At 37.6% G+C, this 27312-nt stretch overlaps 1 protein-coding gene and 2 long non-coding RNA genes across 3 annotated transcripts; 2 read left to right on the forward strand and 1 right to left on the reverse strand.

The window, feature by feature from the left end:
* The first annotated feature begins 77 nt into the window (after window positions 1-77).
* On the forward strand, window positions 78-27272 carry LOC119084830. Its single transcript, XM_037194913.1, has 17 exons — window positions 78-628; window positions 17303-17490; window positions 17557-17630; window positions 17689-17875; window positions 17937-18186; window positions 18271-18459; window positions 18522-18658; window positions 18719-18829; window positions 18892-18986; window positions 21479-21575; window positions 21654-21746; window positions 21807-22693; window positions 24258-24679; window positions 24747-24851; window positions 24964-25322; window positions 25383-25708; window positions 25768-27272. The coding sequence occupies exons 1-17, from the start codon at window positions 497-499 to the stop codon at window positions 27051-27053; spliced, it is 4938 nt and encodes a 1645-aa protein (XP_037050808.1). The 5' UTR covers window positions 78-496; the 3' UTR covers window positions 27054-27272.
* On the forward strand, window positions 1568-14318 carry LOC119084927. Its single transcript, XR_005089171.1, has 4 exons — window positions 1568-1660; window positions 9575-9577; window positions 12246-12259; window positions 14307-14318. It is a non-coding gene; the product is annotated as an uncharacterized LOC119084927 (long non-coding RNA).
* Window positions 19474-19882, reverse strand: LOC119084926. The gene is made up of 3 exons (XR_005089170.1): window positions 19760-19882; window positions 19626-19695; window positions 19474-19536 (listed from the first exon to the last, which is right to left on the reverse strand). It is a non-coding gene; the product is annotated as an uncharacterized LOC119084926 (long non-coding RNA).
* Window positions 27273-27312: the final 40 nt, after the last annotated feature.

Genomic DNA, 27312 nt, shown 5'->3' on the forward strand with positions numbered 1-27312 from the left:
GAACAGAGAACTCATCTCTCTGCTGGCCCTTGAAGTTTGCGTCTCCTTTTTTATGTGAGTGACTAAAAGTTTGTCAACGCGACATATTATGCTGGAGTTGGCCGTGCCTGTACTCATTTTGGACGTACAATTTAAATGGAAAGGTGTTTACAAGGTGGGGATGTTCACTATACGTGTTAACTGAGGATATCATTTACGGTATGTACTTTACTGTACGTATAATTCAGTGGAAAAATTATGTAATAAAAAACTTGCTTTTTTTCACATTACCGCCACTTTGTACAGAACATTATATAGTCTCTGTTTAGATTGAATGATTGTAACTAGATACACTTCATTAGTTACTTTACACTTTTAGTGTACTTTTATTCGCGTAGACAATAGGAACGCAAAATTTGGACATTTAGCCAATTTTCTAGTTTATTCATTGAAACTGTGCTATCCGAGAATCTTTGTCGGTCGAGTTGCTGAAGTGACAAAATTGACGGGGGCAGAAATGAGTGAGCCTAGTTCGTCTAAGGACACACCAAAACCGGGAATATTACGTTTGGATATTCACAAGGATAAACCTAGACGTTCATCGGGGGGTTCTGTCGAATTTCGAAATCAACCCGAATTACAGCGAGAGGTGAGTGTGCATCTTAAACAAAGTTCTTTTTAAATCATAGACACGATAGGGAACTATAAACCACTTGTGGTTGTTCGTAGTTAATGTTAGATTTAACTTTTGGCGTGATGCTGTTAAGTTCTTGTGAAACATTTCAACTCAGCGTTGTGACCTGTTGTGCCCAATTATTAACGTTGAATAGGAAAACATATGCACGTTGGGTCCATTAGCTTTCTCCACTCTTTCAACGTTAGTTTTGATAGGGTAGGCGACGCAGTAGTTGACCTACTGAAAACTTAAAAGGGAAATGAATGGGATCATCGATAGGTTAGAAATAAGTTTCGCCAAGAATTCGAAGGCCTATTTCTATCATCTGTCTATGAGTCCATCTGCCACATTTTCTCAAAAACGAAAAATTTCGCTGCCCTTAATCAGTGTTGCAATTTCTATTTTACCTGATATTACGGCAGCACACGTTTCGTATTATACAATGGAGTTTAATAAAATAAATTTTCTATTAAGTACAAACACTGACGATGGTTTTGATTAATCGTAAAGAGGAAGGTGATGAACCACACTGTAATAAAAACAACAGTTAAATCTCCCACTGGAATCCATTCAGAGGCGAACAAATATGCACACGGACAAATTGTATCATTCTAAATGACTCCCTCGCGGGAAATTTCGTGTATGACTTTGCAATTATTATTCGAATGTTATGGTGAGGCGTTTAGTTGAATATTTATTCCCGTGACTGAGGGTCTTACGGCAGCAAATGCATGTAGTAGTCATTGAATATCAATATGATGAAAATCGTTAAATATATTGCGGTAGTACGCGTATCTTAGCATAGCACTGTTCTGCGTTCTGCGTTTTTATTCACACCAATAAGTCATGGCTCCTGCCTTTATTTTCGATGACATGTTAGCTCGAGAAATTTCCGATTAATAGTAAAAAAAAGGATTCAGGCCTCCCACGCTTTAAAAATCCTCCTATTTTAGGAGTTTTAGGAGGTCTTTAGTGTTAGGTCTTAGGAGATTCTTAGGAGCTTTCGTGATAAATTCATCATTGTAGAAATGCTGATAAGCCCTTATTTCTTGTTAAAAACTCATATTTTTACATTTACAATGGCTATTTCTAAGAAGTCTCTATTACTTGTAACATCCTTCGATTTCCTACGTGCGAAAAATTCTAGTCTCACCCAAAGTTACCAAAAAGCGCTCAATTTTGGACGTAGGTTGTTGATTTGAGATGTTTGTCTCGCCATACAAAAGTTTAAACTTTGACAAATTGTGACTAAATGGATATTATATATTACAATTTGGTCGAGCTATCGTCACTGTACTCACCGAAAATTTTTAGAACTAAATAAAACCAATGAAACTACAAATATACATAGAGTATACTTTCATTGAATAAAACGAATTCTTAAAATTCACGCCGTAAGTGCGGTCGAAATTCAAAATGGAAAGTGCGGAGGTCTTTCTAACGTAGCGTCATTTTCATACAAGAAAGCGTTGGAATGTATTATTCGGTTCATTTTTCATTGAATCGTTCACTTAAAATTCAAATTTTAGGCACACTTACGGCGTGAATTGTTTTTTTAGCCCCGTACGAAGTACGAAGGCTTATAGGATTACGGTGCCGTGTGTAATTGATGGAATTCGAAGCAGTAAGGGCAAAGTGTTTGCCTATGTTCATAGATGACGAATCAGTAATAAAAATTTTGTCTGTCCGTCTGTCACGTCGATATCTTGAGTAAATCAAATACGATTTCAAATTTTTTTTTCTCCTGAAATATAGTCGAAATAGTGAGGCTAAGTTCGAAGATAGGCGATTTAGGGTCGACCCCTCCCGAGCTGGGGCCCCATTGCTATGCGCAATTTTTAAGGCGTACAAATTTCATAAGAATTTTACTTTACCGACGTTTACGGGCGCAGTAGACTTACGGTAAGAGTAGGACGACGGAAGAACTAGGGTCACGTGCGCAATAGATGTACGGGTTTGTACGGGGCTCAGTCGCAGCAAACGCTCCGACTGTTCTGACGGCTCGTTTTTTTTGTAAAGAAAATTATGGCACAAAAATCATGTGTATCTGAATCCACTAACATTTACTGAATTTCCTAAAACGATTGCTTTATTGTGATCTAAAGAAGAGATTCTTTTGAAAAACATGCAGCCGAAATCGGACGCCTTTTCTAGTGGAATTTTTGATATGTGTCTAGATAGGTATTGGTCCTTAGAAGCCAAAACCACTTTCAAAAAAAATTGTCTAAGCTTGTGTGGCTAGTGAAAGTTGACCAAAATCCGAAAACATGCACTTTTTTTAAACTTCAAGCTCGTGTGGGGTGTCATTCTTTCGGGACAGTGAGTTATGAGCAGTTGAAAGTATGGGTAAAAAAAGAATAATTTCGGCGAACTTCTAATGGTTCCCATGCATCCGAAAAGCAACAGAAACACAAAAAAAAGGATTTCTTCAACTGATACTGATCTTAGCTTTCAAATAATAGCAAACATGCACGGGTACTGTTTCGATGAATGTGGTTTTGGAATGAAAATTTGATGCTCAATATCTCTACTCAAAAAATTTTGTGCACGTGAAATGTTTTGCAGCAACTTTTAGCTGCTGGTTCACTTTTTCGAAATAATTCTTATACAAAGTTTTCTAGGGCACATATTAAAAAATTCACTAGAAAATGCGTCTAATTTCGGCAGGTTGCATTTTAAAAGAATCCTTCAGAAGGGAAAAGCGCCGCAGGCGAAACTTTTAAGTTATTTTACTCATCCATTGATTGGATTGATCTTGATCCTGATTTATGGAAGTTTATTGAAGTCTCATTTTAGGAGTTTTAGGAGATTTAGGAGGTGGATTTTTGAAATCTTAGGAATTTTAGGAGGTGTGGGAGGCCTGAGGATTTATTCGACAAATAATTTCTCCAAGATTTTCATTTTCCTTCAGCCATGGTTCAGCGTACACAGTTAGTTTACTATGGGGCCCATAACCTCTTGGAAGAAAAATGTTTCTTTTTTTAACAAATATATTTAATGAATGAGAAAAAGTTACATGATTTCGAAGTGGTTTACTAGATTCTTTGTAAACAAAAACAAGTTTTTCGCATTTTCTGGCCGCAAGACAACGACCGTTATGTTTCGCTTATTGAGGCGTGTGGAATATATTCCTCGCCTTCGGCTCGAAATACAACCTTTCTGCAAGCCTCCACAAAAATGTCCCAGCGAGGCAGTAATGTACTATTTTATACGCTTTACTTGATTAATGTAGCTTTGTTAAAGTGAGCCGTGAGTCAAGTGGATTTCAATACGAATTCATCCGTCAAAATACCCTTTCGTAACATTTGTAAAAAAAAATCGTAGAGAATTATGCCTAAATTGGGAACATTTTCTGATTAACCTCATTCAGAGACGGACGATGATTGGACATACGTCGCGTCGTACAAACATCTATAGTATTCCCTAACATAATTGCAACAAATATAATCAGATTCCACTTAACGCGCTCATTTCCCTACGGCTAAGGTTGTTTAATTGAATGTAGCCGATCTGATTTAATTTTAAATCTCCGCAACGAAACACAACGCGCGACTGTAATGTCAACACACGGCCGTGAAACGTGTACCACGTTTTATGTTACACACACCGTACACGCAAACTTAAAATGGTTAATTAATAAATATGCTAATGATACTATATGGCAGTAAAACAGCCTACAGTGCAACTGTTATATGACACAGTATTTTCGAATCAAATTTTTTTATTAACCAAAGAAAAAAAAATAAAAAGTCCAAAAAACATAAAAGCTGAAATTAAAAGTTTCATGTGTTCAATGGGCTACAACAACAATTTATGTAAAACAAAATGTTTGTCGTGTGTAATGTTATTCGTCGATTCAACCCCCAATTCTCAAAGTCTGCAGGGTTGATCTATTCGTATCTATTTTGTGCGGTTCTGCTTAATAATGCGTGTACATATCCGAGGAAACGTTGAAGTACAAAAATTACATCAGTCGCATACATCAGTTTTGACAAAGCACTGTATAGGTGGCCTCACAGTCATCCATTTTGCCTCCGTTTACGTGACGTTTCTTTAGATCTGTTCTTCAAAGTGCAGTATGCTGTCAAACGTCATCCATTATGTTGTCTGTGGATGACGTTTAACATTTCGATGTTGCACTTGGAACCAAAGTATATAAACTCACTGTATGTTTATATACTTTACGTGTTACGGCATGTTTCATTTTCATTTACATTACAAGTTGTTATTTGACAAGTGGGGTCCCTTCGGGTCGGGCTGTAACACCCCACTTATCAAATACACAACTTGGAACCTCGGAAGTAATATACTATTGCTTGGAACAGACCAATTGTTGGGTTGACATTTTCATTGTTTTATCACATACGCGCGATGTTCGGATGTCAAAATTACTTACCTAGAAGTTTAATTCAAAAATTACACTTCAGGTCTATGTTGTTGTCTCGTTTTCGCTTATGTGATAAAATAGAGTACACACTTGTCACTATCAGTCTCGGCAAGCCTCGACTTCTTCGTGACAAGTGTGTAATATATATATTAATTCACTCCCGCTGTGGTATTATATTTTTCATATTGTATGGCACGGACACACCGAACGTTAGACTAATTTTTGAAAATGAAGAATGCAAGGTAGTCGTCTCACTTTTCCAATATATTTTCCATCATATGAAGAGTGAGAATATGGAATTATGCCGTCCGGAATCTTTCGGACTTTTCTAAGTTACTCTGCCGATTTAGTTCAATTATACATGGTTCGATAGTTACGGAAATTTTAGCTTGTTCTGAAAAGAAGAGATAGAATTCGATCTGAGTTTAGTGCCGCTGCGGATCTTTAAAACTCTCCAAAACTTCGGAGGACTTTTTTTATAACCTGTCACATACAGGTTCTGGTTCATGAGGTTATTTTTGCCTCAAACGTTATGTTACTTTAATACATTCGATGCGCTGAATGTTAACTGGTGAGTTGAAGTTGCTTTAATGCTTAAGGTTAATTGAAGAATATGTCGCTGTAAAATCTATTTTGATTAACCTCGACAATTTACAGTGTAAATCTTGTGAAACAGTAAATGAATTTTTGAATGAAGGCTGTGATTATTATATAAAAAAATTGATCATCTGTTATCGATAACGACTACAAAAAAGATGATAAAATCTGTGTAATGATTCTTTAATATAGTAAAATGAATGTTAAAGAATTGAAGTACAAGATTTGAAATCAACAGATTTAAAATACTTTGATCGATTGAAGTACTAGACCCGTAGTAATACTGGTCAAATACTTGTCGTCTGCAACAGGTTAAGGTTTCCGACGGATTTATTTTGGAAACATGAAAACATAAACAACGAAACACCTTCACATTGCCGTCGTCCGAGCACTGAGCCAAGTCCACCGTGTTACGTTTCGTTATTATCCATTGATTAATGGTTTGTAGATACTGTTCAAAAAGTACGCATATTATGCCAGCGTAAGTATATCGCTTGTGCCAGTGTCGTGGCATTAATTGCTTACGTCATACGGGAGTGTCATCATTGAAATATGTAAATGAATCCCCCCGTTTACATGGTATTCCATGCGACTATATATATGTGGCAATCCCGTCCCGAGAACCATTGTATCGAATAAAAACAATTTGGTTTATAGTGAAGTAAAGGTCTTTGGCTCTGCATGTGAACCGCTAGAATTACAACAATGATTTAAAGGAAAATGTTTTAAAATGAACGCGGTACGCTGTGTCTATATATCTAATCTATAGATTCAAACGATTTGATGTGAAAAATGTACATTTTACGGCGCACCTGTTTGCGAAAACCATAATTTGTAATCAAAAGAATGAACCCCCTGAGTGGAAAAAATAAATCTTAGACTCCAGCAAGTGAGTGGTCGATATCAGAAAACTGGGTTTTGGTTTGAATTATGAACTTTCAGTTCATTTCCCATTTTTGCTAATTTTACTGAACGATTAACATGTGAGATTTAGAAATAGGAATGCCTCATCACTATATTACCAGCTATGCATTTTGATGACATATTTAATCAAAGTGATAAAGCAACTGGTAAAGTTGAACTGGAACATGTTACCAATTCCATTATACTATGCTTATAAAGGTCAAAATGCTAAATTGAAACGTTACAATCAAGAAAACGTACATCGCATATCTAACAGCTGGATCAAAGCCTCTAAGTTACGATTTCACACTGTGAATGTCTCATGTCACAATCATTCATTATATTGTTCCTTGTTCGCTATGGTAGTACACACCACCTCATATAAGTTGTTATATTGCTGTCCATTCTCTAAACGGAGAAGTAACAAGTACCTATAATTGTGCTTTTTACTGAACGCAATGATGGTGCGGCCAGTGAAGTGGGTAAACAATTTAATTTCATATCAAAGAATGTAGGACATTAATAGCGAGAAACTGCTACGAAGGAAGTAAATGGAAAACGGTTTTCGCCTCTGCCATACACACCATAGGTGATTTCTAAATAGCTTCGTGACTTCTTCACTGAATTAATCTAAATACAAAATCTAATCATAATTCGAACGAACAGGGTGCTGGTTTCTCTTTCTTCTGGAACGAACTATTCGCTGAAGATATTTCTATCCGGAGTTCTTATATATAAATGTGACAAAACGAAACCCAGACATAAACGAATTACGGTACACAATGGGCGTTAAAGAAAACATCGCACGACATAGGTGGTCGGAAAAACGTTTTTCTTTTCGTTTCTGATAATGAAAGTCGACAACCTGTTTGTCTACGTATCCATAACCGTCAATATGATTACAGAAACTATTACAACGTATTATTGGATAACAGTCTAACACCCAAAACAACATGGAAATCGAAAAAAAAAATCTCAACGACATAAAGCAGACGAAACTTTTGCTATCTTTTACTAATTAATAATCACCCTTTGAAAAATCGAGTGTGGCAATTTTTCGCGTTGGCATTGCCAACTATAGGGACGGAGTGTGATTCTTGAAGAAAAGCTCACGGGATATATGGACATTCCCTGACTGGTTGGTAATAGTAAATTAATTACTGTACCAGTGAAGATAGAAGGTACTATACCACTATGAGAAAAATTACCTCCGCCTAAGCCTTCGGATTCGATTACTCATCTGGATACGAGATATCAAATTATTCACTGTAGTACGGCGTTTTACGTTAAAAGCGAAGGAATAGTACATAACTATACCAGTGAAGGAATTTGATTATCTCGTATCTAGATGAGTAAAAGAATCCGAGGGCGCCTGCGTTTGGCGTTTTACTTTACGAGCGAGGAATAGTAGATTACATTGTATGCTGCGGAGGTAGTTCATTACATGAGGGATCAATTTTGTGATACGAGCCGAACTCACAAGTGTGGTTTTAAGCAACAAACTTTGGAAACGCTTATTTTGAGCCGAAGGCGAGGTATGCAACTACACGAGTCAAAATAACAGCATCCAATGTAATCTACTATTCCCTAGTAAGAGAAAATGTACATTCCCTCACTAGTAATGTAAAGTTTTGGGCATAGCTAGAGATATAAAATGACGAGTCGGATCAACAAAATTCGACTTCAAGTTTTTAACCCTTACCTTGGTTATGTAACAGATTTTAACTGCTGTGAGTCTTGGTTTCCCAGAATCCGACAGCAGTAATAATTACACAGATTACATAGTAACTACAAGAGAAGTCATTGTAAGAACTATCGAATGTTGTAAGTAACCGACTAAGACTGAAATGCAAGTTACAATTTTCTTCATGGCACTCTTATTACTAAATTAATCATATTGCAAATCCAACAGTGAGTTCCTCACAGACTTTTCTTTACAAGTGCTGTAATAAAAATGACTGGTATTGTTTTGTGGGCTTAACCTCGTGGCCTTGAGGGCATTCTCGTAAGTTTAATTTTTAAATTTTGTAAAAGCGAAGATCATGAAGCAGATTTTAGTGTGATGGCTTACCTATTTTACGTAAGGAAGTCGTCATGCTCTGAACTTCATCGGCTATATTGAACAAAAATCAACCCCAACCGTTTTCTAATGGAGAAATTTTAACACTTCTTGCAATAATTCATACCATTCGCTTATTATCTTTGTAAATAGCAGCCTTTAGCATAAGTTGGAAACAACGGAGAAGTCGTGATATAATTGTCGACTAGTTAGGAAACGTACAATTTCCTAACTAGTGTTGAAATATCGCGACTTCGTCGCTTATTTCCAACGTCGTTTAGGAAAAAAGTTGTTCCTAACGGATGCTAAAAGGATTTTTTTAACGAATTCGATTCCAGCACTCGTCTCCGGCTTCGACTGCTTTTAATTTGCTAAAATATCATTTTAGCATCCGTTACGAGGAGTACAATTACATCACTTCGTGTAACATGTCCGGAGACAAGTATGCGACCACCTTAGTATATAGGACTAATAGGCAAGCTGTCGTCGACGCAAGTTTTTTAAGTGCGTCACAGCATTGAAGTTAGTTCACAAAAAAATTGAACGTTGACATTAGTAATTGTATGGCGAAACGCACTCGAAATCGGTTAACATAATGTCCACAACAAATGCTAAACAAACTTAAATTTCTGCTAGCGAAAACCGCCAACATGTTTTTCTACAACAATTCAAAGAACTAATGCGAAAAGTTGGAGAATATCTTTGGACGATTCGCCTTTTTTTTGTTTTTGTTCAGTTCTCGATTTTCTTTTCTTCTCGCTGGTACAACCAAGAGGGGCGGTTGCGTTTGAATAAAAGTTACCATAATTTTGTTATATATTAGTTCTGAATAAATTAATTTTTTTTCTTTACAAATTAATTAATCGAATTTAGTGCTAAGGGAAAAGAAGAATTGGAAGAAAAAGCTCAACACTGCTCTACGAATGGATATATGTGACGAACTATAATGAAACGAACTTTTTTTTTACAAAAGGATGTGATAATTTATTGAAATTTATTTAAAAAAAAAAAATTAATTGTGCAAACTGTTGGATATGCAATCGATAAAACTGTTGCTTTAAATGGATTTTTTATGCGAGTACCGTTCAATGAGGCCATTGCAGCTTTAACATTAATATTCAGAAATAAATGAAAGAAAATCTTGAGTGAAGATAGAAGTGTGATAAGAATGACGGAATAAATATATTTAGAAACGAAAAGTCGTAAAAAGGTAATTTAATCCAATTCAACAACGAGTAGTATCAGTGTAGGTCTAAAAACTTGGGACACGTTTTTTCTTGTGAAAGGGAATACCCATTATTTTGTGACATTCGAGTGGATTTGAAGCTGGCTTTGCTCTTGAAATATACTTTGCCAGCAAGAACATAACACAGATCTTTCTTTCCATGCAATCATTGCTGTGCACCATCTGATGATCTAACGATGGAGTTATACTGTCGGCAAAGAGTTGGAAACCTCACCTCTTGCAGGTAACTTTGTCTCCCAAAGTGGTGCTACAGCTGTGGCATCTATATTGTACCTGGAGACAAAGTTATGTTTAACAGATGAGATTTCGACATTTCTTTTGTCAGTGTTGAGTAGATCCAAAGGAAGTGAGAATTTCACCTATTTTGTCCATTTCTATGGTCGGTCATGGTAATGACAACTGCGAACGACTACACAAGTGGCATTTCTAGCTTTCCAAGGCACAGCTGTTTGAACCAAGGCTGTATACTTTGGGGATGTCACGCATATGCAGATACGCGGGTTACACACCACGTTTCATACAAAAAATTCACCACGCCATACAAATTCAATTTTGGTGAATTTGTTTGTATGGAAAAGGTGTGTTCCCGCGTATCTAATAAAATGGCGATTTGCGTGACCTCCCCAAAGTATACAGCCTTGGTTTGAACAAATTTTTGGGCGTACAGTGAATTTGAACGGGTCCTGATTTATTGCAGCAATTTCGTCATTTCGTAAAAACTTCAACAATACTCTTGTCAGTGACAATTCACGCCGTAATAGTCAATGAAAGTATAAACCAGGTATGGTCTGTTCACACAAACCGGTGGACATAGCGATTTCATACAAACAAATTCACCTCTCATGAGAGGTGAGTTTTTTTATATGAAATAGCTGTGTCCTCCGCTCCATGCAAAGTTTGACATTCGACCATACCTTGTGTTGACGTTCATTGGTAAGTGTGCCTAAAATTTGAATTTTAAGTGAAAAATACATTTCAAAGAACTTTCAGACGAAATTTAGTATCGTTAAGTTGCACTCATACTGAGTTCGTTTGCGTCAAGTTGCAGGACACGGTGAGGCTGAACGAACTTTAAATAAACATGTCGACTTCCATCTCGGTTCTTTTCATAGCTGAGTTTGGGGAGGCGTGTACTATCCAACGGCACATGTTGCAGGCGCAACCGCTGAGCCGTTTCTGAGAACTAGGAATATCGTCGCCTGGCTCCGCGGAAGTTGATGGACCAGTGTTTGAAACTGAAATCGGTAGAGGGACAATTTCTAAGAACAACCATGTAAAAATTATTGCTCTCGGTCATTTGGTCGCAGAGCAATAGAAGCGGAAAGTCGAAAATTCCACCTCTTCAAGGGGTGATGCCTCCTCGCCGAAGTTCTCGATCCAGCACTTTAATAGCGTTTCTAGACAAAGTTAATGTGCTCTTTAGAATGGCAATAAAAGTTTTTTGAAAGTGGTCTCTTTTGGTACATTTTCAGAAAAGTCACTTTTTTGCTACCGTCGGTGAACTTTGGCTACTCCCATACCTTGCCGGTTGGAATATTTCAACACGCCATACCTTGTTACAGTTAGCCTGAAGTCTAAACTTTCCAATGATACCAAATATGCCATGTATGATCCTCAGCAAGAACTATTTATGATAAAGATTTTGCATCGAGGTCGGGCGACTAGCAAATTTAGGGTCATTGAAAACGAAATTTCTAACATAAAAATTTTGTTATGGCAAAATAAGAACATAATATACGACGGATAACTCACATAAGTCGATGAGACATAACTCAAAGACATTATTTTTGTTATATTTGTAAATTTCGTTTTCAATGACCGAAATTTGCTAGTAGCCCGACCTCGGCGCAAAATCTTTATCATAAATAATTCTTGCTGAGAACCATACATGGCATATTTGGTATAATTGGAAAGCTTAGACTTCAGGCTAACTGTTACAAGGTATGTCGTGTTGAAATATTCTAACCGGCAAGGTATGGGAGTAGCCAAAGTTCACCGAGGGTTGCAAAAAAGTGACTTTTCTGAAAATGTACCAAACGAGACCACTTTCAAAAAAATTTTATTGCCATTCGAAAGAGCACATTAACCTTGTCTAGAAACGCTATTAAAGTGCTGGATCGAAAACTTCGTCGAGGAGGCATCACCCCTTGAAGAGGTGGAATTTTCGACTTTCCGCTTCTATTGCTCTGCGACCAAATGACCGAGAGCAATAATTTTTACATGGTTGTTCTTAGAATTTGTCACTCTACCGATTTCAGTTTCAAACACTGGTCCATCAACTTCCGCGGAGCCAGGCGACGATATTCCTAGTTCTGAGAAACGGCTCAGCGGTTGCGCCGGCAACATGTGCCGTTGGATAGTACACGCCTCCCCTAATTCAGCTATGAAAAGAACCGAGATGGAAGTCGACATGTTTATTTAAAGTTCGTTCAGCCCCACCGTGAGCAAGTAGTGAGGTGAAATAGGTTCCATACAAGCTCAGCAGGTGTAACAACATTACTAACAAGAAAATATCATGATGGCAACATTACAAAAATGAATTCACATGAAAGTGGGGATCCACTGAGGGTTTGCATTACCTTCAGTGTAAATATACTTACTTACAAAAGGGCAATTTTCGGAAAGCAATTATGTCACACATCATGTACACTCGAAGAATCCAAGATAGAGCAAGAGATAGAGAGCTTATAATATGGGCCCCATATGATTCCAAAAAAGATTGCTGCACTGTTAGCAGCTGGAGATTTGCAGTTTTTTTAACGTTTTAATGTATTCATTACATGAAGGAGTTTTTTTTTTAGTGTAGAGCGGTTCTCTGAGTGATCTGCTAAAAGCTTGCATTACTGTTTGTATACAATATTTCGGTTCAGGTACCATTCACAGAGCGTGCATGTCCGGCGTAAAAAAGAAATGGAAATTCCCACCTATTTTCACAAAAAAATGATTAAATTATAAATCGTTTCGATAGAAGAGATAATGTTTTAATATGGGTCAATGCACACAAACACACACCCACAAATTATACAAAAGTCTCTCATTCAAATGAAAATGAAGAAGAAACAAGGCGTATTACTAAAACAAGCAAAAAAATATATTTTTTTTACGCGAATTTATTGCGCTCATTAATAGCACATACCATTTATTAAATTGAATATAGTTCCTTTAAAGTCTTAGAAAAGCCGAAACGAAACCAGGCTTTGATCAAACCCAGAAACCTTGAAAACATTTTAGTTACACTCAGACTCGACACATTATTATCTATGCCCTCTTATAAATTCGAACCCATTCCACTCAGAAAAAATGGCATCAATAACTTCCTGCTGTACGGTTGTTGTTTTTTTCAGTCTCTTGGAATATATGTGAAAAAAAAAATGAAAATTAGGGATCATCGAAAACTTGCGTGTCCAAGGTTCATTAAATAGTTAAAAAGAATTTCTTCATTCAGAAAAAGGAAAGTGTGTAAAAAAGATAAATCGGTGGCTTTTATGTTATCATGAAAAACATTTATGGGAAACAAGCAAACACAGTTTGGTGGGAGGTGAATGTCTGTACAAACAAGTATATGTAAACATTATAATATACAGAGCATACAGAATACACCGCATGTGACTGGTAGAAAATATTGTAGTTATTTCGCTAAACATGCACAAAAAAAAGAAACATTCTAGTGGACGTACGTTCCATACAGTGTCGTTATCATTAACAGAGATGAAGTAAATGAATTGGATTTCATTTAATTTCAACAGAATGTTTTCAATGATGCGTTACATTGCTGTGGATAAGTTATTTATCGCATACAAGCAACGCACTTCAAGCAAAAAAGATCATAGTCAACAGCTGCCAAATAGAGTACTAAACACTGTCAAGTTTTAGTACCCTGTTTGGAGTAACACTTATGCTTGAACATAATTACACTTAACCTGTTACAGACGGTTGTCATCTGTTATCGACCACGACAGCAATAAGAAACGACAAGCTCTGATTAATGAGGTTCTATATCAGAGCCTAATATTTGGGAATTAATTCTCTAAATTCCCAAAATTCCCAAAAATTCCCTAAATTCCCAAAAATTCCAAAAAAAAACAACAAATATTTCAGAACATATTGAATATAATATATTCAGTAAATTGAGCTTAAGCGCCATATCGCCAAAACTGGAGGTGATGGTGATAGGGGAACAAGTGGTCTCCGATTTTAAGGAGTGATAGATTCGTCTTCAATTTTTTTCGAACATTTTTTTCGAACATTTTTTCACATTTTCGGTTTAAGTGTTCAAAGGTGAAAGCATGTCAGAGGGTACCGAAAACCTTTTTGCGGCTATAACTCAAAAATAATTATTTTAAGAGCAATCTACACTCCGACCTTCTATGAAAAACATTTTCGATGATAACTTCTTATTAGAATATTTTTTGAAAAAAGTGGTTTCATAAACCACGAGCCTTTTTTAATAAAAGTTTAGTTTTGTAATAAAAACTTTTTATATTTTTTTATAGAATTTAATTAAAAAAATCACTGCCATGATATGTATTTGTCAGCTGATATTTTGTTTGTTAGTGTTGGTTGTTTGGTTATATCGGTGATCACAATTAAAACAAACTGTCAACAAATAAAACATCCCAATTTGTTAAGTCACGAAATTGTTTTTTTTTCAAGCGCGAGATTTTTTGAAAATTGGAGCGGCTTTTTAAACTGAAATTAAAAATTTCAAATTCCACTTTTCCAATATCAATATACATTTTCAGTGTGTTTTTGATGTGTTCATTGAAATAAAAATAATATGGACTAACGCTCGCGGTTTATTGTCAAAATTGATGCAGTCTACGCCGAGAAAACTCAAAAGTCCAAAAAATATCACAAAAAACAAAAATTTTAGGAGTTTTGAGTCTTTTCTCAGTACACTACATCAATCTGGACAATTCCAGTGGCTATCGAAACCTTATGTGTTCTGGCACCAAACGATGAGGCCACTTTTTTCAAAAATAATTCGAATAAAAAGTTATCATCAAAAATGTATTTCATAGGGGGTCGGAGTGTAGATTGCTCTTAAATTATTGTAGTGTTGTACTAATGTCGGCTTTGGAGAGACCTACAAGTAGAGTATACGCCCTGGCTGGTGCGAGTACATCGACAAGAATTATATCCTTCAGAGCATAATATTTGGGAACCAATTCTCAAAAGTTCACTAAAATTCCAAAAAAAATTCAAATTTTTTTTTGCTTGTTCATAGTTTTGAAAGGTTTTTGAACTTTTGCTGATCTTTTACGAGCATTTAATTATAAAAATACAAAGAAAAGAAATTTTTTGGGAATTTTTGGGAATTTTTGGTAATTAATTCCCAAAAATTCCCTAAATTCCCAAAAATTCCCTAAATTCCCAAAAATTCTCAAAAACGATTCCCAATTATTAGGCTCTGTTCTATATAGCAAAAAGCATGTTCAAAACAAATGATATAAAAGATTTCATAAATGAATCTCTGAAAATCTTCGATCAAATGAAGTAATAGTTTGAACAATAAAACTGTTAATAAGTTTGTCGTCTGTGACAGGTTAATAGTGCGGAGTGTAAGTCGAGACTTCACATTGAATTATCGAATTGCCAGTTGTGGGTTCGAAAATCAACCGCAACACAAATAATTCGTTTCATCATGTTGTTGTTCATAATAATGTCATCTGAAACCGTCTCTTTGTGTTACATGTTCGTCATGTTTGGTAATGTCATTCAGTCAGTTAGGCGAAATTTAAAAAACAAAGATTTTCCCTTTTCCAGCCCGGATGAATTTGATGGCAGGGAGGTGCGGGAAATGCGGTAAAATTTTATAACTCGACATACAGACCTTCCCAAAGAACCCTGTTTTGTCTTTCTTTTTTGTGAACTGAATGACAGTGAACCGTGTGTTTCCCTCTTTCGTTCTATATGCATACTCTGGACAAGTGATTTGATTCTATTAATATGACCTGTGATATTCTCATCAACATATTTCTAGCTCAGCCTATAGGTCTGTTCCAAGGCCACACGAATTGTCAAATTACGGTCAAATTTCATCCATAGAGACATACCTCATCAATATTTGTATGAAAACCGAGCTATGTGGATTAAATCGTGTTCGTTCGGCCAGTGAAATTTCGTGTTTACAGTTACTTGTAACAAATAATTTCTTCTAATTGTCTGTGATCAATTTGAAAAGATTACTTTGATTTTTCAGTCTTACTTAATCTTCTACGGTTTCTAGGAATCTCGCGCCGCGTCATTCACAATAATTCACATTTTGGCACATTTTGTATAAGGAAGCTGTCACTTTGTGAGTTATTGTGAATGACGCGGCGCGAGATTCCCTAACACCAGAAATTGGTCTAGTTGTAGATGAAATTTGAGGAAATTTTCCATCAGTTTTACCATGTTTTGTAGCGCGTCATGTAGTTTAGCAGCGCACTTAAAATTTTATTCTATATCCTCCAACTCGTCGAGACCTTTCCATTGAACTTTCGGACGCCGAAATCGACAAGAATTTAAATACTTTTCGAACAAAGTGAACATGATCCATTTGATGAAATTTCCCAGTACTCGATTATAACAAGCAGAGAGGTTGAAATTTGACATAACTAGGTTGTGTGATGAACTCGCAAATATCGTCCAAACTTTCCTATTCCAGCAGAAATCGTGAGGGAAATGGATTGGACGAAATTTGATCTATTTAATCTTTGTTAAGTGTGTTGTTAAGATGACTCATAGGAATGATTTTACCTGCCTGAAGTAGTTGCAAAAGAAGTTGCAAAATTCGTAAAAGGAAAATGTTTCTTGCGACAACTTTTGCAACTACTTCAAAAGACTGGGAGCAACCTGAAGTAGTTGCAAAAGAAGTTGCAAAATTTGTAAAAAGGAAATAGTTTTTGCAACAAGCTTTGCAACTACTTCAAAAGGCTAATGATTTTGACAACTAACACTGGAATAAAAACCTATTGAATAAATATTTCCTGATGTGCGACTTCACAGGACACTGTTTATAAAAATCAAGAAATTTCCCTCACCCTCAGGTGATTTTCTCTTTTACTTTTTTTTACTTTTTGTAAGCCAACTTCACTGCAATGGCATTTCACGGATATTTTACACGAAGATATATTATCTGGAAATAGAGCGTAGAGAATGAAGTACTGAAAAACAAATTGTAGCTCCTCTACAGGCCAACCGGTATCCTGTCCAACATTCGAGCTTCCAGCATATTTTGGGTAGTAAGGGAGGCACACTTTACACAAATTCACTCGAGTGAGTGTGACGAATTTAAAATTTGAAAAGATTTTTTTACTCGCCAACGACTCGAAATACGACCACAAATATCCCCTCAAGACAGTAATGTACGATTTATTTGAGGCAGAATGACTCTCAAAACTCGAATATTTATTTTTTTTAATAAAAAGATTTCAGTTAGTGGTAACACTTCTTTTTCAAAAAAAAAAAAAGCAACAGGAGCCGTCTATTTCATCTACCTCATCACAAAATTCTGGCGTAAAATGGGCTATTCTCGAAAATTTGAATGAAATCGCAAGTTTAACAGACGATCAATTCGAAGAGGTTCAAGCACGCTTAAAAACTCTAGTCAGTCCTCAACGTAAACCGTCCCATAACCCCAATGAAAAGAAGGAAAGAAAGTGAGTTTCGTAGCCATTTTACATTCTCCGACCGTATGAGTGGAATATATTTTGTCTTTCATTCAGGAGCCGTCAGACACCTAAAACTCTTCTGCCGATATATATGGAACCGCTGAGCCCATTACAAATTCCAGATTCTGGTAAGTAGCGACAAGGTAACGGTGGAAGAATCGGTTGCATTTAACTTTCATTCATCAGACAATTTAAATTCTGAAGACGAAGACTATTCAGTTTCTGTATCTGCTGTAATACAACGTCGAGCTAGCACTAAGGGCCGTAGATTCAGTGGATTCCTAAGCCCAAGAAGAACATCCAGCCAAATGAGTCATATCATAATACCCGGTGATCGACGTCGTTCCAGCGTCTTTACAACCAGTTCTGGAGAGTAAGTAGTGTAATATAGTTTGTTCTGCATTGGTTCAGCTTCCAATTGATGTATCATTTAGTACGGCAATATCATTCGGTGATGGAACCCACCAGGAATCAACGAAAGAACAAATCTTTGAAAATATTCGCTTGCACAAAGAAGTGCTGCAATCTGTCAAATTACAGCCATGGAGCATGCGCAGAAAATTACGTTTAGTTCGACAAGCTAAAGAATACGTTGCCAGGCATGAGGGAGCTTTACATGAACGATTTGCAATGTCGCGTAGTACGAAAGATTTGTGGGCCCGATTCAAAATTTGGTTGGCAGCTGTGAGTTTAATAGACGTTTCCGTTGAATTTTGAACATGACGGTGCACGGGAAACTGATGGAAAAATTATGTTTTTTATGCGCAGAAATTTCTGCACTGGAAGAGAGAAATCGAAAATCTATCAACGGTACTAATTCCATGGGAACTGCGCATCAAAGAAATCGAATCTCATTTTGGGTCCGTGGTTGCCTCGTATTTCACGTTTCTTCGATGGCTTTTCTGGGTGAACATTGTGATAGCCGTTGTTTTAACAGCTTTCGTTGTTATGCCTGAAGTCAGTAGCGAGCTATTTGCAACAGTTTCATTGTTCGAAAACTAATTTTTTATTTCAAACAGTTTTTGGCGTCCCAATGGTCGAACAATAAGGACGATCCCCGGAAAAACATGTTAACCTTAGAGAAGGCAAATGCCACCAAGTTTACATCGATATGGGACTTTGAAGGTTTCTTAAAATATTCGCCACTGTTTTATGGGTACGTGTGCCCGTAATCTTTGAGGTATTCTATTTCCTCGACTGATCAGAGAAATTTTAGCTACTACTCTGACTTCTCGGATACTGTCCATTGGCACTATGATTTACCGTTAGCGTATTTCTTGACTGGTCTCTTGGTGTACATTTACAGTTTCTGGGCCACGCTGAGAAAGTAGTGACTACATCAATATTGAGATGAGAAGTCAAGTGGAATTAAAATATTTTATATTCCAGAATGGCAGAGAATTCTAGAACGTCCAAACTTTCATCTAAAGATGATGAGTGCGTTTTTTCTTGGAAATTATTCACAGGCTGGGACTTTATGATAGGTAAGTGACACTACTACTTTAAGTACTTGTGTAATTCCGGGCGCCTTAGGTTCTTTAAGATTTTTATTTATTTCATGTTGTGTTCGGAAGAGAAATTTGATGCGCTGACTTTTTGAGCTTTCCAATAAAAACTCCAATTGGCTTTATTCCTCGATACATTTATTCATCGTATTTAGGAAATCATGGAAATTTTGCTAAAAATCCTTGAAGAGAAAAGTCTTCGTTAGGGACAACAATAGATCATTGTCAATGTCGTTTGAGCTGTCAAATAAGTTGTCAATTTCACAAAGCTAACCTCAAATCAAACAAAAAAAGTATTGGATGGTGAGACGCCACACAAATTTTCATACATTTCAAGGGGCGGCTCTATGAACAAAACATCTTTTGAGGTTAGCTTTGTGAAATTGACAACTCATTTGACTCTTTTTGAGAGAAGAAACCGCTATTTGACACTGATCTATTCAAACAAAAACAAATTCCTTACATTCAGTCTCTCGACTACAGTAAAACAGTAAAATTATCTTAATTCGTTCAGCGTGTCAACTTGTATCTTGAAATTGTAAAAAATAGACAAAATTAACCTCAAAATGAAAACAAGACGAATTTCTTGTGAAAGTACAAAAAGGAATCAATTCTTACATCGTCATTGAACTTAAGAATTCCAAAATTCGGGTTGTTCACGAAAATACGTTCAACGATTGAATTCTAACTGGAAAATACAAGAAAATTCGATCAAAACATTGGACCACACAATCGGTCAATTTCTTTCTCACTTTTCGGCTCAAACGATGCCGCAAATTAATGGACACGCTTTACGATCACACAAATAACTTATTTTTCTATTGCTCTAAGCACTTTTGATTGAAAAAATACTTTAGGATTACATTAAACAGTGCTTCCGCTGTCGATATAGGTTTGTTCCAAGTAACTGTAAACACCAACTTTGACAACTCGAACAACGAAAATTTCATCCACAGCAACGTCGCTTACGTGATATTTCATACAAATCGAGCAACGTCGCCTACGCGATTTAAGTATAGTTTCCACTTAAAAAGTGCACTCCGTTTAGCCTCCGTCTGCATGACAGTTGTAAAATAGAACAAAAGAACTGTCACGCAAACGGAGTGGAAATTGAATTTATTTCAATTTTTTACTCCGTTTACGTGACAGGTCCTTTGTTCTATTTTACAACTGTCATGTAGACGGAGGCTAAACGGAGTGCTCTTTTTAAGTGGAAACTATACTTTACACTGAGATATTATTGAGGTTATGGTTATATGGATGAAATTTGACAATTCATATGGCCTTGGAACAAACCTATTATAAACAGGAATGAAAATTAATGGAAGTCATCCGGCAAAAAGTCAAAAAACTTAACGAGGCAAAGTGCCATCTCTTACGGAAACAAAGTTAATGAAAGACTAGCTTTAGACGAATTAGCCGCGATTTTCAACATGTTGTTTGCCACGAAAAGTTGTGGAACAGAATTTTTGTTCCGGAAACCTTGCCAAACCTAGTCAAACTGCATCATTACTTTTTCTTTTCCGAATACTTTTGAGTACCGCACTATTAATTGAATGGGTTTGTCAGGTTGCTCGTATTTCCCTTCAAAATTTCATAGACGATTTTCTTAAAAAAGCTTTTATAAGCCTTGCAGAGGCTGTAATAGACTAAAACAAACATAATGCAACTTAATTTGGAAAAATCGGTGCAGTCGAAGTGAAAATATGGTACATTTTCTATGTAATATTGGGGGTCTGTGAACTTTGAACCACCATATGTACATTAAACTTCCTCAAATTTGGTTAGTTCTTTCTGCTAGGGTAAGAATAGATAAAAACGACAATGATGTATATTGTTGGAATGTCTCAGATTGATTATTGCTGATGTAATAGTTCCAGAGGCCGAGCTACTCTATTAGAAAAACAATTCCGTGTTAAAAATTGGGCTAAAAATTTGCGAAGTGGTGATCGCTCTTAGAAAATCCTTATTACATACATGACTTTTCCGGGCCATATAACAGGCTCCAAAACATGGATCATGACCGGCCGGCTGAAATCAGAAGTACTTGAGTGTAGCTTTCGGATGACACCACTTTTTTGAAAAATGGATTGAAAATGGCTTCAAATTTGATGAATTTTCCGGGACACCTTTTGGTGGAGCCCTAATACCGAATCCTCATAGAAAGGGTTCTGCCATGAATAATCGTTAATGAGCCATACTTTCCAGAACAGAAGAAATTTTTCAAAAAGACACTTTGTATTTGCGGAGATATTCGACTTTGAAGGTTCTCATACAAATGGCTATTCCGCCGTGAAAAACAATTTCCCATTTTCCGAAAAAAATTTGTTCCCAAACTGTTCGTGGCAAACAACATGAAAGTAAGAAATATCTTAAAGACCTTAAGGTGCACGTAGCCTTTTTTTTCGACACAAGGAGCTGATGGACGATATCTGATACTGATGCCCGAACTATTCAATAATATTTTCTAGGCCATGCCGAAACTGCTCATAATCGTATAGCATCGGTTGTGTTAGGGTTCAAAGAGGCTCTACTGGAGGAAGCTGAAAAGAAAAAGGACAAGAGAAAGTAATTTATTGCCATCTATTCTCTCCATCTGAATTAACACGAACTGATCGGCGAACGTTCTTGTTCTTATTTTATTAGTTGGAAAGTCATAGTTTTACGTATAATCGTCAATTTGGTGGTGATAAATTTACTCGGAGTGTCGGCCTACGCAGTCGTAAAAGTAGTCAGTCGGTAAGATTTCAATTTTTGCAATTATTTTCGCTTAGTGTGTGTGTAGCACAATTGTTTCAGATCTACAGGAGAATTACCGAACGATTCGTATTGGCGCCGCAATGAAATCACGCTTGTCATAACTTCAATAACGTTCTTCTTTCCAATGTTCTTCGAAGTGCTCGGACTCCTCGAACGATACCACCCACGGCGTCAGCTGAGAATGCAATTGGCCCGAATTATGGTGTTGAACTTGCTGAACTTATACGCCCTTATCTTTGCACTGTTCGATAAAATCGAAAAAATGAGCGTTACATCGGAAGACCTTAAAGTGAATATAACGAGACTCCGGGACGAAGCCTATTTAGCCACTCTCCATTCACTCTCGGACGGTGGATCAAAACATCTGTTAAGCCATAGCGACGGCTACTTACCGTTCACAACTGATTTGTACCCCACACCTACAAATATGCCGGTCACTGAAGAAACAACAGCCTATTTCGATACTACAACGCCCATGTGTCGTAACGTTTCTGTGCGTTGCGATACATCGACTGCACCCAATCAGACCATGATGATAGCTGCGATCGCATCGATTCTGCTGTCTTCAACAATGCGACCGGAGTACATGTCGAATCCTACGACTGCATTCGATGTGACCGACCAATACGGAAGCAGTACGGAAGCGTATGACTATTCTACTGAATATTCTACTGGCAATTCAACTGACTATCCCACCACGGCGTTTGATGGGAATGCAACACGTCGATTCAAACGGGAAACTGATGATGATGACTATGAGTATTACGACAATGCAATCGCCGATCTCTACGCGGAAATTCAAGAAGGAACGTATTCTTCGACCAGTTTGAATGGAAATGAGAGCGATATTTTTGCGACAATATCAACAATTCTTGATAACATTAGATCGACCTCTTCGACTGATGACAACATGGCTGATTATGAGCGTAAGTGTTGTTGGTCGAATAATATTGAACGAATCTGGGAGAGATGGAGTGAGTGTTTTTTTGTTGGCCCGAATTATGATCATATGGTTAGGAAGGTGCCGTGACGCCGCGCCGGTCCTAAACTAACATCAGTCAAAAACACTCAAAAGAGTAAAAGTGACGCAAGTCCCTGTGCATACTTCCAAAACAACTGATATCGCTGGAGGTGACGCATTCTCCACTTGTACGCAAAAACTGTAACAGCAAAAATTTGATCAAAGAAATTCTAGAAACAAAATTTTACCAAAAAAAATTTTGCGTCACAAAGTGGCAACATAGCTATATAAATATGTCAATATAACTGTATATACGTCCCGTTGCCCAACATACACCAAAAATGATCAAATTTTTCCCGCTGCCCAACATTCACCGAAAGTGACCAAATTTTTCCCGCTGCCCAACATTCACCGAAAGTGACCAAACTTTTCCCGCTGCCCAACATACACCAAAAGTGACCAAATTTTTCCCGCTGCCCAACATACCAACATACACCGAAATTGACTAAATTTTTCCAGCTGCCCAACCATACCACACAATTTCAAACAAGAAACACATCCCAAAACAACACACATGGCCATCAATTTCATGTGCCAAAATATACAAAACACACACACACACACATATACAAATTGGCTTTTATATGGCATTTGTATGGAGACTTTGGGGAGCTCCAGCTCCCAAGATATGGGTTTTTTCCAACTTTTGAAAATTCCATTCTTATTTTTGGGCCATTATTAGCCTATGACCAAAATTTCAGGAAAATCTATAGAAACGTTTAGGAGTTCCTGGATCCTGGAACTAACTAACTAACTAACTAACTAACTAACTAACGTAGGCGATTTCAGTTATCTGAAAATTCGAAATTTTGCTTATTTTCATACAAACATCAATATTTCGAAGTTCAATATCTCGGCCAATTTTGAAGCTGTAGTAACGTGTGATAGCTCGTTGAACTCGTATTGATGCCCAGATCAAATATCTAAGTTTGGGGGTCGTTGGAGTTAAGGGGGAGAAGTAAAAAAGTTGCTGTAAATATGCTCCGCCGTCCTCAAAAAAATTTTGTTAAAACATTTTTGGTAGTGGACTTGCGTCACGCCTGCTAACTAACGTGCGGGCATGATTTTCAAGTAGCTTCTCTTATTCGGTCCGAAAGTTTAAGTATTTATCTGAGCACCACTACGAATTCAACGAGCACATCAATTTCGGTGCACAGGTAGTCAGGGACTATTTTCGGTAGAACATTTTCCCCATTCTTTTGCGGATGTTAATTGTTTTATACTCATCGGATTGTAATATAATGGAAATATGAATTTGCAGTCTAGAGTAGACTAATAGCTCGCGGGGCGAATATTGAGAACACTAATTGTCCGGGATTAGTCACCTCGTAATCTTATACCAGAGGTATATTCGATTGTCGCATGTAGACTTTCCCTTACATAATTGAAACAAGCTGACCTAATTTCACTTTCTCCTATCTCCGTAGTAAGTGGTCCCAGCTATAGCTAAGGTGAATCTTTTATTTCAGGATTTGTGAGCGAAAAGGTAACGGAATACTATGAGTCTACTGCAACCGAGGAGACCTGCTTCGCAATAGTTTGCGACACGACATTATCGCCCAGTTCTGATGAATCAACATCGCCTAGTTCTGATGCATCATCATCGCCCAGTTCTGATGCATCAACATCGCCTAGTTCTGATGCATTTTCGATTACAGACACAACATCTGAACGATATGAACAGTCTGAGACTAAAAAGGACATGTATGAACCGACGGTCATCGAACCCGATGGTTCTAGCAAAAACTCGACTAACAATAGCACAAAGCCCAAAGAAAGTCTGATCAAGTTTGTAAGCAGAATGGATGAGGCCGAGCAGTTGCCGTTACGTAAATTGTGTTGGGAGACAATGTTCGGTCAGGAATTGGTGAAGTTGACTGTAATGGACCTGGTAAATGCGAAAACAAAATGTTTTCGTGGAAGAAGCACTCTCTGATAGTTGTGCATTCATTTTGCAGGTAGCGACGGTTGGATCCATAATATTCGTGGATTTCTTTAGAGCCCTGTTTGTCAGATTTTTTAACAAGTGTTGGTTCTGGGACTTAGAAAAACGGTTTCCGAAGGTGAGTTTGTTTCGGATCCGAAGATCTTTTCGAATTAGTTTTTCGAGCGGAAGCTTGCTCGAATTTTCGAGTAAAGAGACAACTTTCTAAAGCGCGACTCTTGCGTTTTCAGTACGGGGACTTCAAAATAGCCGAGAACATTTTGCACCTGGTCAACAACCAAGGTCAAGTTTGGATGGGAATGTTTTTCTCACCAGGTCTGGCGATCCTGAATCTCGTAAAATTAGTGATTATAATGTACCTACGGTCGTGGACAGTTCTGACATGCAACGTACCACACGAAGTCGTGTTCCGTGCCTCAAGATCAAATAACTTTTATTTAGCGCTGCTGTTGACGATGCTATTCCTTTGCGTTTTGCCAGTCGGTTACGCCATTGTTTGGCTGCGCCCGTCGTGGCACTGCGGACCATTTTCAAATTATGACGAAATTTATTTAATTTTCACGGATACATTGAAAAAAGTCTTGTCAAAGTAAGCGTTTCATTTTTACAAAAATTGGAATAGTCTGACGATTCTCTTCTTCTTCGATAGAGATGTGCATGAACCGTTGAAGTATATATCATCGCCTAGCACTGTGATACCCTTACTTCTACTACTGATTTTGATCATTTACTATCTGGTATCGGTAACGAATGCTCTACGAGAAGCTAATCAGGACCTTAGGCTGCAGTTACAAAGGGAACGCACTGAAGGTCGTAAGAAAATGCTAAAAATTGGTCAAGCCAAAACTGATGATACTGGAAATGGTGGAGCTATGGATCGATGGCGTAAAGTATTGGAAGCTTCGTCACCATTGACGCCATCTGGAACGGGAGCACCGATTGATCAGGACGAAGTGAAGATACAAGCAAGAAAGGGTATGTGTGTTGTTTGCTTCTATAGCATCAGCGTAGCACTGATCACATTTCCATTGTAGAACTCTTGGCTCGTATAATGCGAAAAGCCCTTCGGAAGTCTTCGGTTTCGGAAGACGACAGCATTCCACTTCATCCGCAAGATGACGAAACTGACACGGAGCAACACGACTCATTGCCCCATGACTATGACACCCATCATTCGTCTCGTAAAAAATCATCGGGCAAAAAGAGTCGACAGAATTCTATCGACGAAAAGAAGCCAGCGACGGCAACGCGCCAAAGGAAATCGTCTACGTCTCGCTTGAAAGACATTGTGCAGGTTGCTGCAGCTAAAAAGGATTTAGCAAACGAACATCCGAGTGGCCGGTACAAAATTGACAAAGTTATCAATACGCAACCGAGGAGTGAACAACCGAAACCACCTCAATATCGAATGGAACCCGATACCGATCAACAAGTCGTATCAGAACGTCGACGAAGTCTACTTCGACGTCAAGGTAACCTAGTTTCGAATCGGGCCGACATACCCACAATCCCATCGGAATCATCGCAGGAGAAGCAGAACATCAGCTATGAAATCATCAACGAACGGAACCAAGAAGTGGAACTACGCGCAAAAAGTCAAAGTCAAAGGTCGAAATTGGAACCGGAAATTTTTCGATTTGATCGCGATGACATTTACCGGAACGATGATATCAGTGACGATGACAACACCAGCTACAAAGAGATTGAATTTCCCAAAGTGGGAACGTCGTCCCATGAATCGAAAAGCCAAAGTTCCAACGAAATCTGTTGGAATCAAAATGTGCCGGACGACATTATGCTGGGCATCGACGACTCAGAAGCGAAACACTCAGCTTCCGGTTCGTCGACGCCCGAGTATGCAACAGTTGTGAAGAGGAAGCCGGCAAAATTGGAAAATATTTCCGCTCACAAGGGGGAGCCCACAAAACCGATTGCGATCGACTCAAAATCGACGACCGAGAAGCCCAAACGGAGATTCAATTCCTTTTTAGCTTTAGTGAGGGAGGCTGTGTCGACGAAAAAACAGGAAAATTTACACGACTCAGCCGATACAAGTGTGGACATTCAAGACTACGACGAATTGGTGACGGAAGAAAGTGAATCACTGAATTCACGCAAAGGATCGCGAAAAATCTATCGCTTTGATGCAAAAAATAAGCGGAACGACTCAAGCAGCTCGTTGTGGTCGGACAATATACCGGTGATTACGATCAGTAAAACGGAAAGTGACGAATGCATTTTGGAAGGCAATTCCAACGAATCGTTGCACAAGGCAAAGAAAAACGGTAAGCCGGAAGAGGGAAGTGTACAACCAAAGTAGTTTGGTGTTTGATGGGGTCAGTCACTCTGATTAACCACTCGTAAATCGTAGTTAATCTTTGGATAATCAGGTTTTAATCGAAAAAAGAGCATACCCCTTTGCAGATCAGTTGTTGAAATATTTTGGAAACGTGTGTACAAGTCGAAAGCGTAATTTGTTACTAGTTGGAACAGACGTCAACTTAAAAAAATTATCTGTGCAGCAGTTTTCTCATCTTCAGTGGGAGGTGCGGGAAAACAGGAAAATATGCAGTTTTTCT

The sequence above is a fragment of the Bradysia coprophila genome, unplaced genomic scaffold (assembly GCF_014529535.1).
Source record: "Bradysia coprophila strain Holo2 unplaced genomic scaffold, BU_Bcop_v1 contig_94, whole genome shotgun sequence".
Lineage (NCBI taxonomy): Eukaryota > Metazoa > Arthropoda > Insecta > Diptera > Sciaridae > Bradysia > Bradysia coprophila.

Coding starts and splice junctions, on each gene's coding strand:
- LOC119084830 (XM_037194913.1), top strand. CDS start 497: ATGAGTGAGCCTAGTTCGTCTAAGGACACACCAAAACCGGGAATATTA. Junction 17,491..17,556: donor AATGAAAAGAAGGAAAGAAA/GTGAGTTTCGTA, acceptor TCTTTCATTCAG/GAGCCGTCAGACACCTAAAA. Junction 25,323..25,382: donor TTGAAAAAAGTCTTGTCAAA/GTAAGCGTTTCA, acceptor CTTCTTCGATAG/AGATGTGCATGAACCGTTGA.